Source organism: Suricata suricatta, chromosome 6, assembly GCF_006229205.1.
Source record: "Suricata suricatta isolate VVHF042 chromosome 6, meerkat_22Aug2017_6uvM2_HiC, whole genome shotgun sequence".
NCBI lineage: Eukaryota > Metazoa > Chordata > Mammalia > Carnivora > Herpestidae > Suricata > Suricata suricatta.
This window is the reverse complement of record NC_043705.1, coordinates 122261582-122282568: the sequence shown is the minus strand read 5'-3', so window position 1 is coordinate 122282568 and position 20987 is coordinate 122261582. Positions and strand designations below refer to the sequence as shown.

General features: G+C 42.1%; 1 protein-coding gene across 1 annotated transcript in view; it reads right to left on the bottom strand.

The window, feature by feature from the left end:
* ADAMTS12 (ADAM metallopeptidase with thrombospondin type 1 motif 12) overlaps positions 1-20987 on the bottom strand; it is a 276826-nt gene that overhangs the window by 155413 nt on the left and 100426 nt on the right. Inside the window, exon 3 of the mRNA XM_029941278.1 lies at positions 14889-15033. Coding sequence (XP_029797138.1) covers positions 14889-15033 — 145 coding nt within the window. The remainder of the gene's footprint in view (positions 1-14888; positions 15034-20987) is intronic.

Genomic DNA, 20987 nt, shown 5'->3' with positions numbered 1-20987 from the left:
TTAGCACCCTGGGCTGGCCATGGGGGGTCAGAGGCCTCCCAGGGCGCTGACCCGGCAGGGAGCACGGAGCCCTCCGAACTCACTCACCCCGCCAGGAGAAAGGTCTGGCGTTCCAGAGGACCTGGTGGCAAGGGCTGACCCCAGCTACGGGTTCCCAGGGGCTTCATAGAAAGTGAAGCCCGTTCTCTGAAGATGCAGGGCCGAGGTTCCCTCAGAAAGGCAGTTGGGTGCCGGCACCGGCACTGTGTTCAGCACAAGCTCGCAGTGGGGAAGCCCTTTTCTGAGGGGCCCGGACTCTCCCTCACTTAAACCAAACAAGCAACTCCCCTGTTGACTGAGTGGATACATCGGGCTTTCAACAGGGTGTAGTTAATGAGAACGGAAAGAACTTTCAGAAAATCCTGAGTCATCACAACTGAGCAAGCAGTCTGCCTCCTGGAGCCAACAGTGTGCAATGTATGCATTTAAACACATGTACATAAACACACGTGTACACACACTACATAAACACACACACCACACATAAACACATATGCACACACCACACACGCAATCACACGTGTATATATATGCTATGTAAGCAAACACCACACATGCAAACACACATGTACATATATATATAAGCACACACACCACAATAAACACACATGTACACACCATATTATGTGTACACATAATACATAATCACACATACCACACGTACACACACCACAGAAATACACATCACACAAACACACACCCCACTCAGGCGAAATTTAGCTAACACATGAGGACCTGAGTCTAGAATAACAATTCCACTGTATCTGACACACTCAAACATATGTGGAGACCTTTTAATTAAGCACCATATTTCAAGAGAGATTGTGTGTGTGTGTGTGTGTGTGTGTGTGTGCGTGCGTGTGTGTGCACAGGTGAGAGAGAGAGTAGGGTCTTCTAGCCCTACTGCCACATGGAACTCACACTTCTCTCCAAGATGTTAGGAACCTTGAGTCCAAATTCAGTTTTTGGATTAAAGCTGCCACCTCTTCCGTCTGATGCTCCAACCCCGGCTGACAGATCAGACGCATCGGCTACCTCGGGCCCTGATCTGGCCCCCCAGCGGGCGCATCTGAGTTAGCAGCCTGTGCGCCCATTTTAGGTGTGGCATTTTGGGATGCAGCAGGTGTGTGAAGGACGCAGGATGCAGCAGGTGTGTGAAGGACGCAGAAGGCCCAGAAGGGAAAAGTGCTTGGCAGCCATGCCCAGAGGAGGCTGGAAAGATGGGTCAAGATCCTTGCCTTTTACCTGTGAGATGCCAGTGTATGCAAACCCACTAGACAGATTTTAAACTGCATTGATCTGAGTAAAGAATGCCAACACTGCTTTGCTTCTAGAGATTGAGAATAAAAACAGAAACAGACTTACAGCGTATGGGAGTAAAAAGAATCCACCAAGTCTTCCAAGCCCTTCCTCTTACTGATGACGAAATGGAGGCCATGGTTCCTATTCCGTGTCCCAGTTAGAGAATGACTGAGGTGATATAGAATGGGGTTCTCCTGATTTCCACCCCATCCCTCTCTAAACTCTGCTATGAAAGAAAAATATAAAACCCATTTATCTATATATGAGCAAAACTAAAAATAATGACTCATAATAATTACTTTCCATCAATGGCTAATTCTACCGCAATTTCAGGCATATGGCTAAGATGTGTCAGATACACTTTAATTTTTTGCCAGCAAAGTGAATGAAATCTAAACCCAGTAACATGATTCTCAGGATGCAACACAAAATGGAAACACAGGGCCCTGGGCAGGGACAGAGAAGTCAATCTTTCCTTTCTGGCCTATGATCCCAGCCCACCCAGGTGGGTGACCCCACAGAACTGCAAACACCACACCAGGATATGTTAGTGCCTGAAGGGAAGTGGAGAGGCAGCCCCCTCTACCCCCTCTACCAAATGCCGGCTTACGCTGGAGGGGGCTGCTGCCAGGCCTCATCCCCACACACCGTAAGGCACACACTCGATCCTGAACCTCATGTGTGTGTGCAGGCTCCCACTGGTGGCCACAGAAGCAGGCTTTCCCACCCTGCTGTGCTCTGGTCACTGCCCAGACAGGGCCAAAGAGGTAGTGGAGTCACAGTGGAGAGTAAAGGTGGCCAAGAACCCCTCCTGGGAAGGCAGGGGGTGGCAAGAGGCAAGAACACATAAGACCTGAGGCTCCAGGCCCACAGCCCATGCTCCATCATCTGATCAGACTTCACGAACAAAGCATGAAGTCAAAGATAAAATCATTAAGAATATAATGCTAAGCAAAATAAGTCAGTGAAAGAAAAATATCATATGATTTCACTTGAATCATATGTGGAATTTAAAAAACTAAAATGAACATAGGGTAAGGGAAGGAAAAATACAATGAAAACAGAGAGGCAAACCATAAGAGACTCTTAAACACAGAAAACATACTGAGGGTTGCTAGAGGGGAGGTGGGGGTGGGGGCAGGGTGGTGGAATGGGCTGAATGGGGGATGGGTATTAAGGAGGGCACCTGTTGGGATGAGTGCTGGATGTGATATGTAACTGATGAATCATTGGGTTCTACTCCTGAAACCAATACTACACTGTATATTAGCTAACTTTAATTTAAATAAATTAAAAAAAAAGAATTTCAAGATGGCTACCACAGAGCACTGCTCTTCTGAGTATGGCCCTGTGTGACTGCACCAGTTGCACACTTAAAGCCAGTACTGACAAAATTTTATTTTGTGTGTACAGTCCTCTGGTGCTCATGCATCATAACCAACTAGAGGGTCACTGTGCAGGCAGGCTAACAAATAACTGCTGTGTTGATCTCTAGGGCCGCCATAACAAAGTACCATAGGTTGAGTAACTTAGGCAACAGAAATTTATTTCCTCACAATTCTGAAGGCTAGAAGTCCAAGATCAAGGTGTTAGCAGCCTGCTGTCTTTCTGAGGTCTTTTTCCTTGGCTTGCACATGGTTGTTTTCCCCTTATGTCTTCACTTGGTCTCCCCTGTGTGTGTCTGTGTTCTCTTTTTCTAAGAACACCAGTCACACTGGATTAGGGCTTACTTCAATGGTGGTATTTTAATTTAATTGCCTCTTTAAGGAACCTATCTCCAAACATAGTCACATTCTGAGGTACCAAGGGTAGGCACTTCAAGGTAGGGAATTTGATGGGACACAATATAATCCCTAACAGGCATCATTCCTCAAATGCTAGATGTTCTGTAGAAATGATCTTGGGGGAAACGGCTCCCTAAGAATTTATATCCAGTCTATGGCTTCTCTCAGATAGTCCTTACCCAACCCTTCTGATTGTATCGGGTTCCTCTTCTATACATTCACAGCATTTGTCACCATGCTCATATGAACTATTTTCATAATTTTTGCCAAATTCTCCTCCTACAATCTTGTAAGTCCATGAGGGCATGGTCCAACTTGGCATGTTCAAAGCTGTGTAACTTAGTAGCTGACCTACAGAAAGCACCAAATTAGTATTTCCTGAAGGAAGGAAGGTCAACCAATGACACACAGCCTAATGTAACTCAAATTCTGTAACTTTCTAATCTTTGGCTTATTGGCCCAGGAAGCACCCTAAGGATCCACTTCTCTGCCTTTAGAGAAGTGGATTTGGAGCATAAAATGTATTCATAATTTCCTCAAATATTTGATTTTAATTCTAACAAGTAAACTTCCTTCCCCACAGAGAAACAATTTCATGGTTATTTATGAGACTTCCAGCTGCTGCACAGAAAACCAGGACCACGTGGGGGTGGGAATGCTTGTTTTCCCAAACACCAACATTAATCGAGCTGTGGGACAAACACATGGTTAACATCAACTGCTGCCCGGTGACTCAGAGCCCTCTTGGAACGCTTGGACCCCTAGCCCTGGCAAGATCAGGGTCTGCTCACACCTGCAGGCCGCCGCCCCAAAGACAGATTGTTCACTCATTCAATGGACAGACATTTATCAACAAGCAACTGTTAGGCATCAGACACTGGGCTTGACATTTAGGACCACAAGTATCCTTGGTACTTAGGATATAAAGATGAGTCTAGTGGTGGAAACAGAATACAAGTTCAATGGGACAATCACTAATGAAGCTATGATTCATTCATTGATTTACTCATTCACTCAACATTTACTAGGTGCTCACTATGCCAGGCTCTGTCCTGGGCAGTAGGGATTCAGCAGAAAACAAAAGTGAGGAAATGTTTGCTCTCATGGAGCCTACATTCTAGTTGCGGGAAGACTGACAATTAACTGATACATAGATAAAGAACATCAGGTGATGACAAGTGCTGTGAAAAGAAAGCAGGATAAATGGTTTACAAAGTGACAGAACAACTATCTTAGACAGTGGTCTGAAAAGGCTTCTTTGATTGGGTGAATCTTAGCAGAGACCTGAGCAGTGGAAGAGAAGAAGCCATGAGGAGATGGGGGAGGACAGAAGTGAATGCAAAAGCTCTGAGGTGAGCACATCTGAAGGACCATCTAGGAGGCAGGGAAAGAGGGAGATGGGGAGGAAGGAAGGTAGAAGGTTACATGTCAAAATGCAGAGCGAGCTCTTATCTATAGGGTTCCTCTTCTATACACTCACAGCATTTGTCGTCATGCTCAAATGTACTATTTTTACAATATTTTTAAATTCTTCTCCTACAATCTTATAAGTCCATGAGGGCACGGTCCAACTTGGCATGTTCAAAGCTGTGTAACTTAATATCTGGCCCACAGAAAGCACCAAATTCTTATTTCCTGATGGGAAAAGGGACACGTCAGTCCTCCTATGGCTGAACATGTAGGGGAAGGGGAACTCACAAGGAGGCAGCTTTTGAAACAAGACTGAAAGGCGGCCAGAAATTTGCCTCACAGATCGGCTGCGCATTGTCCTCCCAAACTCTCCAGAGGAAGCTGAAAATCCATGTGTCCTCGGCTTAGAGGGCAGTACTTGAGGCGCTAGATATTCACTGTTCTGTGCCTCTGCCTATACGGCACACTCTCCTGCCTGCTTCAGGCTCTCAGACCTCCATCGCCACATTCCAGCCTAGGCCAGTATTCTGCTCACCACCGAATCCCCAGTTCCTAGAACAGAGTAGGAGCATACTTTCTCTTATATGTCCATCCATCTAGACATTCATCCATCCAACCTCTTCTTTTTTCCAAAATAAAAATCTGAAGTAGTCACTTTCAGCTACAACTTGAGGCCAAGAGTCCCACCAGCTACCATAATATGTCGTATGCACCCCTGTCAGCAGCCAGGCATCAGAGTATATGCTAACTTTCTTCCAGAAAGTGGGTCCTCTCAGAGGCTAAACTGGTTCCGCGTAGATAAATACAAGTATTTCATAAGCCACCACACGCATCATAGATGGGCAGTAAGCTCCATACTTACAAATTCATTATTTCTGAGTTCCCACCCCAGTAGGGAATTCTGTCAGAGCATGGACACGCGCCTATGAATACGCAGACGTGATTCTTGTCCTCGCTGAGTTTACAGTATAGACTACAAAGGACACAGACAGAGATTCGTCATCTTATAACGCCTGAAATAGGGGAAGTAGCTGATGTTAAAGTCATAGGAGAGCCATCGAATGCAGACTGAGCCGAGAAGGTCTTCTAAAGGAAGCCAACCATGAGTCCTCAAGATGAACAGAAGTAACTCGGTAAAGCGTTTGGGGAAAGCAAGTTTCAGGTGGAAGGTAACAAAGTGCAAGGGCTAGAGGCAATGAAAAACAAGGCTTCCTTGAGGAATAAAAACTTGTTCAGAAGGTCACAGGCTATACCTGGAGTGATAAGAGATGAAACTAGAAGAAGGGGACAGGGATGCACCAAAAAGGGACGCCTAAGATGTACGAAAGAGCTGGGTCTTTACACTGAGGGCATATGTGGACAGGCCTTTGGCATGAGAGAGTTATGAGCTGATTTATGCTTTAGAAATATTTCTCTGCAGTGCCTGAGTAGCTCAGTTGGTTAAGCATCCAACTTCAACTAAGATCATGATCTCACAGTTTGTGAGTTCAAGCCCCGCATTGGGCTCTGTGCTGATAAACTATTTGGGAGGTGGAAATGACAGGATGCGGCCATGTGGGTTGACTGAAGACACGGATAAAAGAAGAAAACCCACACCAGGAGTAGTTTGCCACACAGGGTTCTGAAGCTAGAGGTCAAGTCCTTTGATTTTTCAGGGACAAGACCACTGTCCTGTTAGGGCCACTGATGGCTCCGATGATGAGCAGACCAGAGTGGGATGGAATGATCAGACAGCTACCTCAGGTCTCTGCAGGCAGCAGGGGGCAGACAGAATGCTGGGTCAGGATAGGATATGCCTCTGCCTGACCCCACCTGAGGCATATGGAAACACAGGAAGGGCCAAGGGAAAAGCCAGGATGTACGTTGTACATTTCTCTAAAGAGTTATGGGAAGTACTATAGATGTGAACAGCTAACATCTCAAATAGCATGTCTTTAGGACTGAGGCTTTGTGCCCTATAACAGAATCCTCTTTCTGTCATAACTGATTCTCTGCTCATGTTGATCCAAAGTCCCTTCCCAGCCTCAGCTGCACCCCCAGCATTCCATGCCCTTCCAAATTCTACCTGTACTTCAGTGCTGTCTTGGCCACTCGGACAGCACGTGCTCAGCACACAGCATCCTGAGGGAGGTAAAGCAAGCAATTTCCTGTTTGGAAAGCGGGAACCCATGTCTGTGAAATGGTGACAGAACAAGGCCAGGAACTGTCCCGTAGTGAAGAAATGCAAGGCAGGGATTATGTGGTGAGGTCTGGTTAATGAGTAAAGGCTTTTGACTGGATAAATGAGCATCTCAGAGTTACAGAACTACCCCAGGGCTGAGGCAACGGTGCTTGGAGTTCCTCTCATTTTGGATTTTACTAAGCAAACAAAGCTAACTGCATTACCAACTAATCTTTCCATACATTTGCAGATTAATGTATTTCCTCCAATGCTCCCAACTGTCTACCCATCCCTCTCATTGGTACAAGCTTGAAACACTTTACCAGTCTTCCCACCAGCTCCGAAAGCAGATAATGAAAAGCAATATGCCATCTCAGTAAAGGAAAAACAAAGTATAGAACAACACTTAAAGGGTTGGTATGGATCACTCTGGAGTGGCTCTGATCATAAGACAATCAGGACATCAGGAAATTCAAGACAAGTCTCAGGCAGGTTGTACCAAGAAAGGTTGTTATTGGCCAAAACAAAGAAACAACACTTGTGCACTTTAGATTCAATACGGAGTATGGCAATGATTAAGAATCAACTAACTGGACTTCCAAAAATCAGAACAGAACTATAAACAACCCCCTCAATCATATCATATCAATTAGTGATCTGGCATGCTAATTATTCTAATGAACTTTTGTTAATATTATAACATTTATAACATTTGTTAGTATTTAATAATGTCTGTGCATGGCATTTAAAAGGCAACTCAAAAAAACAAACGAACAAACAAAAAAACACAAAAAGACACCAAAGACCCAAAAACACCTGGGTGACTGAGTCAGTTAAGTGCCCATCTTCAGTTCATGTCATGATCTCATGCTTCCAGAGTTGGAGCCCTGCATTGGGCTTTTTGCTGACAGCTCAGAGCCTGGAGACTGCCTCAGATTGTGTCTCCCTCTCTCTCTGCCCTTCCCTCACTCACACCCTTTCTCTCTCTCTCAAAAATGAACAGACATTTAAAAAAATAATAATAAAATAAAAGGCAACTCAAAAATTTCCAAATGACTTCAATAATAATCTACTCAAGACTGATTTGTTGCAACATGGTAGACTAGGCACTCTAAAAAGCTCTCCCAGTGTTAAGCCCCTTAATAAACATTTTAAAAAGGGGATAAATCCTCAGAGGCTAAAAATAGAAAATATAAAAACAAATACAAGAAAGTAGAAGTTCAGAGAAGAAAGCAAAAGATGCACTGTGATGATCTTTTCTGACGTGTCAGTTTGGCTAGGCTGCAGTTCCCAGTATTCAAACACTACTCTGGAGATTGCTGTGAAAGGTGTTTCACAGATGTAAATTAAAGTCCATTAATAAAGTCAAAGTAAAGAGAATTATTCCTGATAAACTGTAGGCCTGGTTTACTCAGCTGAAGGACGCTACTAGCAGAGCTGAGACTTCCCGGAAGAAATTCCGCCTTGGACAGCTGTTTCAGCCTATGCCTGAGGCTTGCAGCCTGCCCTTCCTCAGGTCTGCCCATGGACTGCGGATTTGCCTCGCCAGCCCCCATTATTGTGGGAACCAATTTCTTGCAGTAAATCTCCTAATGTGCATTTCCTACTGGTTCTGTTTCTCTAGCTGAACTCTGATGCACACAGCCAGCTGCTGAGCTGGGGTATCTGCTGATCGCTACTTTTGCTCGAGGAAAAAAGAGAAGTTTAAAAGTCAGATTGGAGGAGTGCCTGGATGGCTCGGTTGGTTAAGGGTCTGACTCTTGATTTCCACTCAGGTCTTGATCTCGTGGTTCATGAGATCGAGCCTGCTATTGGGCTCTGTGCTGATAGCATGGCCCCACCCCCGTGCCTCTCTTAGCCCCCAGACCCATGTGCACACTTGCACGCTCTTTCTCTCAAAACAGATAAACATTTTAAAAAGTCAGATTAGAGAATAAATGAAAAATTGAACCAGAAAACAAAGAAACTAGTAAACCTAAATTTGGTTCTCCAGGCTTGAACTCTGAAGACAGCATACAAAACCATAGATTCATGGGGAATCTATAGCCACAAGCCATGGATTTGGGGCCCTACTTCATAACAAATATGTATAAGTTCAACATTAAGCATAGAGAGATACTACTTCATATCCACCAGACCAGCCAAATATATAAATGAGAATAGCAAGTATTGGACAGAATATGGAACAACGGGAACGTTCACTCACCATGCTTGAACCTCAGCTTTGGAAAACAAGTTTGCATCATCTGGTAAAGTCAGATGTATATAGACTATGAGATATTCAGTCCACTAATTGGTGTATATACATATATGTGTGTGTGTGTGTGTGTGTGTGTATATATATATATATATATATATATATATATATATATATATATCTGAGAATTCTATGGACTTGGATCTTAAGAAATGTACAAAAACAGTCTTTTTTAAAAATTTTACTTATTTAAATTCAAGTTAGTTAACATACAGTGTAGTATTGGTTTCCGGAGCGGAACCCAGAGATTCATCACTTACATATAACACCCAGTCCTCGTCCCAACAAGTGCCCTCTTTAATACCCATCGCCATCACCCATTTAGCTCATCACTCGACCCCCACCCCCACCCCGCAGCAACCCTCAGTTTGTTCTCTGTATTTAATGGTCTCCCATGGTTTGCCTCCTTCTGTGTTTTCATCTTTTTTTCCTTCCCTTCCCCTATGTTCATCTGTTGCGTTTCTTAAGTTCTGCTTATGAATGGAATCATATATTTGTTTTTCTCTGACTTATTTTGCTTAGCATAATACAGTCCACATTGTTGCAAACAGCAACAATCCCATTCAAGTTGTTGCAAATGGCAAGATTTCATTATTTGTGATGACAAATAGTATTCCATTGTATAAATATACCACATTGTAGGGACTGACTTAAACACAAAGACCATCCTGTTATCCTTAAAGAAAGCTTCTGAGATTAAAAAAAAAAAAAGCACATAAATTTTGCATAACTGAAGAATTAAATATTATTCAGTTCAATCTATGTACCTACCACATCTTCTTTATCCACTCATCAGCTGATGGACATTTAGGCTGATTCCATAATTTGGCTATTGTTGATAGCACTGCTATAAACATTGGGGTGCATGTGCCCCTTCGAATCAGCATTTTTGTGTCCTTTGGATAAATACCTGGTAGTGCAATTGCTGGGTTGTAGGGTAGTTCTGTTTTTAAATTTTTGAGGAATCTTTATACCGTTTTCCAGAGTGGCTGCACCAGTTTGCATTCCCATCAACAGTGTAAGAGGTTCCTTTCTCCACATCCTCACCAACATCTGTTGTTTCCTAAGTTTTTAATTTTAGCCATTCTGTCAGGTATGAAGTGGTATCTCATTGTGATTTTGATTTCTATTTCCCTCATGATGAGTGATATTGAGCATCTTTTTATGTGTCTGTTAGCCAACTGGATGCCTTCTTTGGAAACTGTATATTCATGTCTTCTGCCCATTTTTTCACTGGATTATATGGTTTTGGGGGTTGGGATTTGATAAGGCCTTTATAGATTTTTGATACTAACCCTTTATATAATAGGTCATATTCTCCCATTCCATTGGTTGCCTTTTAGTTTTGTTGATTGTTTCCTTTGCAGTGTAGAAGATTTTTATCTTGATGAGGTCCCACTAGTTCAATTTTGCTTTAATTTTCCTTGCCTCTGGAGACCTGTCTAGTAAGAAGTTGCTGCAGCCAAGGACAAAGATGTTTCTGCCTGTTTTCTCCTGTAGTATTTTGATGGTTTCTTATATCACATTTAGGTCTTTCATGTATTTTAAATTTACTTTTGTGTATGGTGTAAGAAAGTTGTCCAGTTTCATTCTTCTGCATGTCATGTCCAGTTTTCTCTCCATTTGCTGAAAAGACTGTCTTTTTTCCTTTGGATACTCTTTCATGATTAGTTAGCCTATATAATTGTCCCAGACTGGAAGCCATTCATATATATTCACAGGAGACAGAATCAAATGTAACATTCACATAATGGAATACAGTTACAGCAGGGACAATGAATGAATTACAGGTACATGTCCTGGCACAAATATAATGCAGAGGGACAAAAAGCCCAATTCACACATTGAGGTTCCATTTTCATTCACAGTTTTACCAGATCTTATAAAAATAAAACTAGGACCAGATCTCCACTTACCCATGTCTTACATCGAGGCTGTCAGTTCTAATGACCAAGAATTATCTCCTATTCTCACATGAACCCACAGAACCTAGGAGAGCACCAGGCATAAAGAATGTACTCAGGGCGCCTGGGTGGCTCAGTTGGTTAAGTGTCCAACTTCAGCTCAGGTCATGATCTCATGAGTTGTGAGTTAGAGCCTCACGTCAGACTCCACACACTGACAGTGCAGAGCCTGCTTGGGATTCTCTCTGTCTGTCTGTCAGTCTGTCTGTCTCTGTGCCCCTCCCCAATTCATGCTCATGCTCTCTATTTCTCAAAATAAATAAATAAACATTAAGAAAAGAATACACTCAATAGATAGTTGCTGAATGAATACATTTTGAACACAAAAATGCATGCCAGGAACAAGACCCTATACTCCTAACCTAGAATACCTAATGCATAAAATCCTAAACTCTGACCTTACCTGCCTGGACCTCTTCCTGCCACTGATAACCCTGCAGATGTTAGAAGCCGACCTCTCTGACTAGCGTTAATTCTGCCCTTCCCCAGCCTCCGAAAACCATAGGTTCCCCAGATACTTCCCTCTAAAACCTACTCAAGTCCCAGTGTGATATACTCTCGACAAAGATCTTCAGATAAAGGAACTCGTCCTTGTCAGCAAAACGAACTTTGTAAAGATCAATAAAATGAACTTGTGGACCATATTGATAAGGGACCCACTGTGAAATTCCTGGACACCTTTCTACATGGGAAATAAACATAAGTAAAAGGACACACTTTAGAGGAAAATAATTGATACATTTTCTCTCTTGACCTGTTAGAGCTTTTTCAAAGTACATCGTTTTTTTTTTCATACCAAGGGTGTTATGCAGAACATTTTACACAAGTAAAGGTGGTCTTTCTTGATATAATCACAGTAATTCAACCTCGAAACACCAACTGACCTAAGTATGAAGAGTACCTTAATGTTGGCTAAAGACGTGGCCGCAGTCAGTTAATTTCATATTCTCGGCAGAGTAATGTGGTATAAGAACATCACAATTACCTTGTTTAGCAAGACCAATTACATTTGGATAAAGCAAGAGTTTTAGAATCCAAATGTCACATATGTTTTAAGAACATTCACAAGCACGTAAGATTTTTCTTGGATCTCTAGCTGTCATTTAGGCATTAAATCATGTTGTTGTCTTAGGAAGAGAGACACTCACAGAATGACTGACACTTTCTGAACTTCTAGAAAATGCACATTTCTTTTTTCTTTCTATCAATGTTATGTAGACAAGAGGCTAGTATACTCTTGTCTCATCTGTTTGGCTATGAATCACTTATTTCATTCCAATGATTTACTAAATTTCTAGTTTACACCTTTTATATGTTACATACTGTTTGGGAAGGGAATTCCCACTCCAATGGTCTTTTAAGACTGTTGATAAAACAAGATTTATATATTCAAAGAAGACATAAGAATAAACATGAAGGAGTATAAAGCCCAGGGTACAACAGAACCTTGACTTCTAAGCTTGGCTAACTTTAGAACACCTACTGTCTGAATGGCTTTGAAAGTTTACTCCCTTAGTCAGGGCACCTGGGTGACTCAGTTGGTTAAGCGTCTGACTTCGGCTCAGGCCATGATCTCATGGTTTGTGAGTTTGAGCCCGACATCAGGCTCTGTGCTAACAACTCAGAGCCTGGAGCCTGCTTCGGATAATGTGTCTCCCTCTCTCACTGTTCCTCCCCTGGCTGTGCTCTGTCTTTCGAAAATAAATAAATACTTAAATATGTTTTTTTTTAAAAAAAAGAAAGTTCAGGGGCGCCTGGGTGGCTCAGTCGGTTAAGTGTCCAGCTTCAGCTCAGGTCATGCTCTCACAGTTCGTGGGTTCAAGCCCCATGTCAGGCTCTGTGCTGACAGCTAGCTCAGAGCCTGGAGCCTGCTTTAGATTCTGTGTCTCCCTCTCTCTCTGACCCTCCCCTGCTCACGCTGTCTCTCTCTGTCTTTCAAAAATAAATTTTAAAAAAACATAAAAAAAGAAAGTTCACTCTCTTCTCTGAATCACCTTGCATCTTTGGGTGAAAAAATGGGCTGTATTAGTCACCCTTAAAGGTCCTTCCAACAGAGCTGTTCCAGTCTTACAGTGTGAGGTTTTAAGCAAGTTTAAGAGAATATTTTTTTAGAAGATGTGCGTGGAGAAATTCACAATGCAAAGATTGCTCCAAGTAGGATTAATCAGAGAAGGTTCCAAAGTAATGGTAAGCGTTATGGTGGGTGGGGAAACACAATAATGGTATGACGAGCGCCATAGCTGAGGTCTCGTGCATGACCTAACGGGGATGTGACACTTGTTAACCCCTCTTTTCCTATCCATCCCTTTTGCTTTTATGACTAAATACGTGCCATTCTCAATTCATTATTAATCAACTCTACCTCAACAGAGAGGTGTTCAAGGTGAGCTGGGTGAGGATTAGCCTAACTCATTTCACGGAGCAACTGTGGCTACAGAAGTGATTCTCCAGGCAAGTTCACTTACTGCCCTAATCACTCGCTCTGCCATACTGACGACCCAGTGATCTAAAAAATGGTAAGTCACACCTACAAAGTGTTATCCCATCAGCCAATGTGTAATAGGAATTGGGAAAGTCTTCAAGTGATTAGGTCAGAGCCCTAAAACGTCACACTGAGACTAAGTTATCTGGATTAGTCATTTAATCAATCAGATTATCCAGAAGAAGTATTTCCTCTCAATTCTTGCGCAAAGGAGATTTAGACAGTAAGTTATCCGATTAACAAAGTTGGAATTGCTTCCTAAAGTTAAAGAATTTAAGCATCTGTCCATTTTCATGTACAGGAAACATTATAGACTCAAAATTTCTTATTGTTTGCATACTCTGCTAAGATTGCAGAAGAAACTCCAAGGAAAGTTACCGTCTATCCCAGGGTCTGGATGAAGTCCATAGGGAAATTACTTGTGCCCTTGTCCTTTCCTTCTCTTGCCTGCATAGCTCAAGTTCTGAGTCCTCTCAAACCATGATCAGACTCCACCAGCCCTAATTCCTTCACTATCTATCTATTTTACCACTGAAGTCCATGGTTTCCAAATCCTTACGACATATAAGTAATATTATGGATCCATTTCGTTAATGGCCCCCTGCTCCATAATTTCTCTCCTCTAAAGAAAGGAGAAACTATACAATAGTTAAGGAAATGTCTCAATTTACAGTGGTCCTTTATGCATAGATTATTATCTTCTACAAATCAAAGAGAATGTGGGAATTGCAAGGAAATAACTTGGGTCAGTTTACTTCTGAAAACTACCTGAAATTGTTTAGTACAAGGCAGAGGGGAGCAGTTCATGTCACTCTAGGGTCCGAGGGACAGGAAACATAGATCAGTGAACTATAAACAAAAGGCAGCCAAAGAAGCTTAGCTCGACTCATCATCTGATGAATATCTGTTGATATTTCTTCCAGTTTATCTTCACACAACATTATTAGCATCATCAAGCATTCAAATCTGCCCTAAGGCAGATGACAAGCAGTTTGGTAATATTCCACACTATCACTTTGGTAATGCTAAAAATCATTGTCTTTAATTTAAACTATCTTCCTCTAAAGGATTCAAAAAGTTAAAAAAAAAAAAAAAACAGGGGCACCTGGGTGGCTTAGTCAATTAAATGTCCAACTCTTGATCTCAGATCAAGTGTTAATTTAAGAGTCATGAGTTCAAGCCCTGAACTGGACTCCATGCTGGGCGTGAAACCTACTTAGAAAAGAAAGAAAAAACAACTGGCCGTTGTGCATATCATATGAGTATCATTGATTAATGAGCCAAGGATGTAGAAGATGTCTTCTTCCCTTCCCATTAAGAATACAAATAGACTATAGAGAAGTGAAATTCTACAGGGGCACATGCTTTGTAGCAACAGAAGAGGGAGAGGAGAATACAGATTTGAGAAAGAACAAGTCATGGTGTAATAATACAATAATAGAACCGAAACAAACGCCTCAGTGCAGTGAGGAGATTTAAGTCACAATACCCTTTAATCCGCAGGTTGGTTCCTTCTGCTCTGGAACGCTCTGCCTCCTGTAAATGATATGTGGGTGGTATTCTCCTTCAGCCAGTGGATGCTTTTTGACAGGCTCAATGAAGAAGTCTCCATGTGGTAGATGGAAAAATCCAGTCTGTAAATACACATAATGCAAAGTTCTACTTAAATCAATTCTTGCAAAGACAATTAGTAAAGTGAAAATTACATAGATCACGATGATCCCTAAAACTCATAAAACCGATGCTTTTATCATCTGCCATTTGATCTCACAGAAAAGCTACACATAAAGAAGTTAATGAGGGGTGCTTAGGTGGCTCAGTCAGTTAAGTGTCCAGCTTCGGCTCAGGTCATGATCTCACGGTTCATGGGTTCGAGCCCCGCCTCAGGCTCTGTGTTGACAGCTAGCTCAGAGCCTGGAGCCTGCTTCAGATTCTGTGTCTCCTTCTCTCTCTCTGGCCCTCCCCTGCTCATGCTGTCTCTCTCTGTTTCTCAAAAATAAATAAAAAACATTAAAAAAGAAGTTAATGAGATGCCTTTATAGTCATAGTTATTCAATGTTTTGGGGTCATGGATCCCTTTGAGACTCCAATGAAAAACGTATACTTATACACATGTAACCAAAATGTGGCACACAATTTGGCAGGTTTATCTTCCTGCCCCTAAAACCCATCACTGGGTATCTAGAAATCTTTAATTAAGAACCTATGCTTCTCAGGTGCCCTGTTATGGAGTTGGTACCTATACTCAATGCTCCACTGACAACTGTTTGGAACATTTACCTGTGTGTGGGTACCCCAGGCCCATGTTCGTACGGCTTCTTGACTTTAAGTGTTTATGCAATTATGTTCTCAAGGAAACAAAGAAACAGAATGCTGAGTCCCTGATCTGAGACTGAGTTTCCTGGAGTCTACAGTGCAAAGTTCCCTGTCAGTTTCCAGGGGGAGGGGACAGTCTCATTTCACAGTTATGGGAATCAGAGATATGCTGGAGAATGCCCATCAGTGAGTAAGTTTCTAGAGGTCCAGTCTAAAAGTGGTATATGCCTCAACTCTTTTCTCTTCAGGAAACTGTCTTGGTGCCCATTTGAGATGTTTAGAAAACTCTTTTGCCAATAATTTCCTAGGATGGGCTTAAATCTAAGGATCTGAATTTTACTAGAATGAAAAAAAGAGCTTTCCCTGGAAGACCTGCCTAAGGCATCATATTGAAGTGATCAGGAGCTCAGACTCTGGAATTAAACTGGGTTCAATCCCAGCTCTTCCATTTATTAGCATCATGACCTTGGGCAAATGACTTGCTCAGTTTCAGCTTTCTCAAGTGTAAAATGGGGCTAACCAAGGGTTGCTGTGAAGACCAAATGAGTTAATGATACAAAGTTCTTAGAAGAGGGCCTGGCTCATAGTCTCATTGACCAGTAAGCTCTTTCCATGTTTTATGTCTTTTCATTGTATACAATCAATATAGCCATTCAATCAATAAAAAGTTTGCAAAAGTAAGCCTGGAAATGTTGGAGGCTGAAGGAAATTGTGAAAGCTTCCAAGTTCAAGCCCCTCACTCTACCTCAGGGCTCGCCTGCTCTGCAGACAAGTCTGAAGACTCTCTGAGCATCCTTGGCAGTCAATGGGCAAGAGGGGCCCATGAAAGGAGACTGCTCTCTACGGACAGTCCCTAACTGGGTGTCTTTCCAAAATATTTGCTTCATTAGACCAGTAACATAACCAGATCTTAACGTAAATCTCACAACTGGCTTCCTGTTTTGATCACTGACTTTAAAATATCTTTCATAACAAGGAATAGGGAAAATGTCACACTTTACTGGGAGTCATAAGAACAGTCATAAGAACATAAGACTGAACAGGTCACCCAGTCAGTGCAACAGAGGTGACGCCTACTGCCTCACAGGGCTATTAGGTGAACCAAATGAGCTAAGGCTTAGAAAGGTGCCACACGAAATGCTTCACAAATGCAGGGTGGTAATGTTTTAACTACCACCTGACTTCAAATTGGTGAACTTTCTTATGGAACATAACATTTTTCTCAGTATTTTTCTATGAGGAAACCAATGGATTGAAAGAACGGACAAAATCCAGATTGTAATAAAACAGCTGTAAACAGACTCGTGTGGTGCTGAGATGTGGTTCCATTTCTACACTGAGATGAAGAGCAGGGGCATGAGGAGACTATGAGCCTGTTGCTGATAAAGCTCATTTGTTCCACAGAAACAAGAACTCAAGGACTCCCTGGGGAACCCTTTGTGCAACTAACTATCAACTCCATACTGACGTCCTTGAAGAGAAAAAGTTCACCAACAAGAAGCATTTATTGGTATTTCTTTAGCCTCGCATATTGGGCTCAGGTAGTACAAAAAAACAAACGGGGCTCCAGTTGAGAATATATGACAATTTAGGAGTTACATGAATGAGTATGCCTGCAAGCCAAACAAGCATCTTCCTAAAGGCTCACTTTTATCTGCATTCCTCCACGAGGCCAGCCTTGCCAGCCTGGACCTGGAAATCACCTGCTTGGTTTAAATATTTCTCAGAAGCTGGATGGTGACCTGGGAGAGCTGGCTGACTCATGGGGAAGAAGGGCACCTGCTCTCATGCACGGACCCATGTGTGTGTGACACAGAAGGAGAGGGAATGAAGAGATGTCCACTGGTATGGAGGAGAGGGAGGTGGAGAGATTTCCCAGCTGAGCTCTGCACCACCTCTATCCACCAACACATCAACATAAAGCTGTATACAACTGGTATCCAGGTGGTTATAGTTTATTAGTCTCTTCCCACCTAACCAGAGTCAGGTCATGCTGGAAGAACTCATCTATGATTTGCTGGCTCCATGCCCAATAGAATCACCTTCCATTACCAGTTCTGGACCTAAATCAAAAAAGACACCCTTCATTACAATCTTATCTGTAACCTGCCCACGTTTCTTAGATCCTTGAAGGAAGATGGGAATGGACTCAAAAGAAGTATGTAACTTACTGGAGACTTGTACTCTGTTCCCAGAAGAACCAAGGCAGAACGAACCCCAGGCAGAAGCTCAAAGAAGACAAATCTGCCCTTTCTCTCCATTGTTACCTACTCTTCCTGCTAGGCATAGCCTTAGCACACCGCTAACTCCTTTTTGGAAATAAACTTGTGTCCTTGTTTTAACTAAGTTATAAATATCTGTGAATGCTTCCTGAGGCTATCTTCTAAGTATTGTTTTAAATAAACTTTAATTTGAAGATGTATAAACACACGGAAAGATACACAAAGCACAGCTGTGAAGTCTCATAAACCTTTCATAGATGGAACACCTAAATGGAGAAACAGAACATTCCCAGCAGCTGAGAAATTCTCTGTTCCCTTCCCAGTCAGTATCATTCTCCAAGAGTAACCATTGTTCTGATTTCTAACACTAATAAATTAATTTTAAGTCTATCTTTAATTCTTTGCAGGAAGCATTACTTTACACAAAAGAAAAACAATGTCCACTAACTGATTTCAAGTGTTAGAGACTGAGCAATGGAAAAGATTTTAAGGCAGGTGGAGTTCTTAAAGCCTATTAAATCAGACTCTTCATATTGCTTTCTGCTTGTCAGGAAGCCCTGATGGTGGTGACGAGACAAGGGGTTGAGCCACTCTGGTGTGAATCAGCTGTCATTGAACCTCTACTATTCTCTGCTAAGGAATGGTGGGGAAGGACCGGCTCAGAATCTTTAGATCCAATTTATTTCCCCTGGTCTCAGTCTGAGAATAGTTGCCTACAAGCTCTTTTCCTCCGCCCATCACAGTTTTAGTCATCTTGATGTAACCGACACCATACTTCAGTTAGTGCAATGATTTGGGCCCAGTGGGAAACTGGCAGTGTCTAACAAGTAATCTATGAATACAATGTTCTAGAATCACACAGCTTAGACACCCTGAAGTGTCATCTAACGTGTGCTGGCATGCCTTCTGGTTTTACCACAGGTAAAAAAAAAAAAAACCTGCACACTGAAGAGTAACAACAATGATATTGCAAAAGACATAGGAAAGAACTACCAAATCAATTCCATCCCACAAGACCCTGTGTAGCACAACTCAAGGGGGTGCTGTGTATATAGGAAAAAGCTCTGGATGTACCCCCTTGAGCTGTGCAATGGAACAATGCTGCCAAAAGTCATCAACCTGTCCTGGAAAGAAATTCCTTTTCATTTGAAAATTTCAGAAGTTACCAGATCAACTTCTTCCCATGGTGACAAAGACATGAACATCATAATGTTCTGGGATAAAAGAGGTACCCAAGATATTAGTTACAGTGCATGAGTCACTGGAAAAGATACCACTTGTTCCCCATTATAATACACAGGAAAAGGATAAAAATGCATCCCCCAAATCATCCTTACTGATTACAATCTGTATCTATATCACCTGGCCATCCCTGTGCCAAAGAGCTCTAAGAAAGGTAGGGACTCCTGCCTCAAGGCTTATAATGCAGCCAGGAAGACAAGACTTGATACACAACATCCTTGAGAAAGGCGTGTGTTGGCGAGGGGTACAGATTCAGGTGCTGGGATTCAGGAAAGATGAAGACCAGTGAAGGCGAGTGCTTTGAGAGGGCAAAAATAGAAGACCGCCCTTCTAGGCTACAAAACACTTGGCAGAGCCTTAAAGCCATGACAGAATTATTAACTTTTTTGTTGCTGGTCTGCTAGAGGCAGAGCATCTTATCATTTAATATGTAACCAGGACCCTAAGTGAGAAGTCAAGAGACGGCAGAAGTTTCAGGATATAGACGTAAGACCACTGAGAAGATTCCCACAGGGACACTCCACACTCCGCTGTGATCCCAAGAGCTCCCTGACATGCCTGCACGGAGCCAAAGGGGATAGTGGCTGGCAATGACATAGATTCATGAAGATTTTGCATATTAGTCTTGGCAGCACTGGTAATTCATGTGGTTTGAGGAGATAAAGCTCAAGCCAGGAAGACATCCCTGGTGCATCCAACCTGGTCGTTACCATATGTCAGGCAGACATTGTGACAGTACAGATCGGGTTCCTACCTCCTGGAACTGCTGCCAAATAGAACCTCCTGTGATGTGGAGATGTTTGATGTCTGCACTGTACAATTTGACAGCCATAAACCACACTTAACTTTATGTATTTTTTTAAATGGCTTAAGTCTCATATTACGTTCTTTTTAATTTTTTTAACACATTCATTTTTGAGAGACAGAGTGCAAGCAGGAGAGGTGTAGAGAGAGAGGGAGACACATAATCTGAAGCAGGCTCCAGGCTCTGAGCTGTCAACACAGAGCCCAATGTGGGGCTTGAACTCACGAACCATGAGATCCATGACCTGAGCCAAAGTCAGATGTTTAACCAACTGAGCCACCCAGGTGCCCCTTAACTTTATTTTTTTTAATTTTCTGAGCATAGCTGGCAGGCAAACAACATAGTGAGTCAGTAAGGATATACATTATGTTATCCTGGCCCCAAGTGTGGTCATCACCTGTCACCATACAACACTGCCACTGTATCATAGACTACATTCCCTATGCTGTCCTTTTTATTTCCATGACTTATTCATTTCATAACTGGAAGCTTATATCTCTCACTCTCCTTCACCTGTTTTTCCCATCCTCCCATCCCCCATCCACTCTGGCAACTATCAGTTCTGTCCTCTGTATTCAAAGGTCTGATTCTACTTTTTGTTGTTTGTTGATTCATTTGTTTTGTTTTTACTTTCTACATATGACTGAAATCATATAGTATTGTCTTTTTTAGTGTAACTAATTTCACTTAGAATATATCTTCTAAGGTCTTTCCATGTTGTCACAAATAGCAAGATCTCATTTTTTATGGCTGTGTAATATTATTCTCTGTGTTTGTGTGCATGTGTGTATGTGTATTCATCTATTAATAGACATTTAGGTTGCTTGCATATCTTGGTTATTGTAAATAATTTTGTAATGGACAGAGGAGTGCATATATCTTTTCAAATTAGTATTTTCTTTTCTTTAGGTAAATACCAGTAGTGGAATTATATAATCATAGAACAAAGCTAGAGGTACCACAATTCTAGATTTTAAGATACACTATAAAGATGTCTTAATCC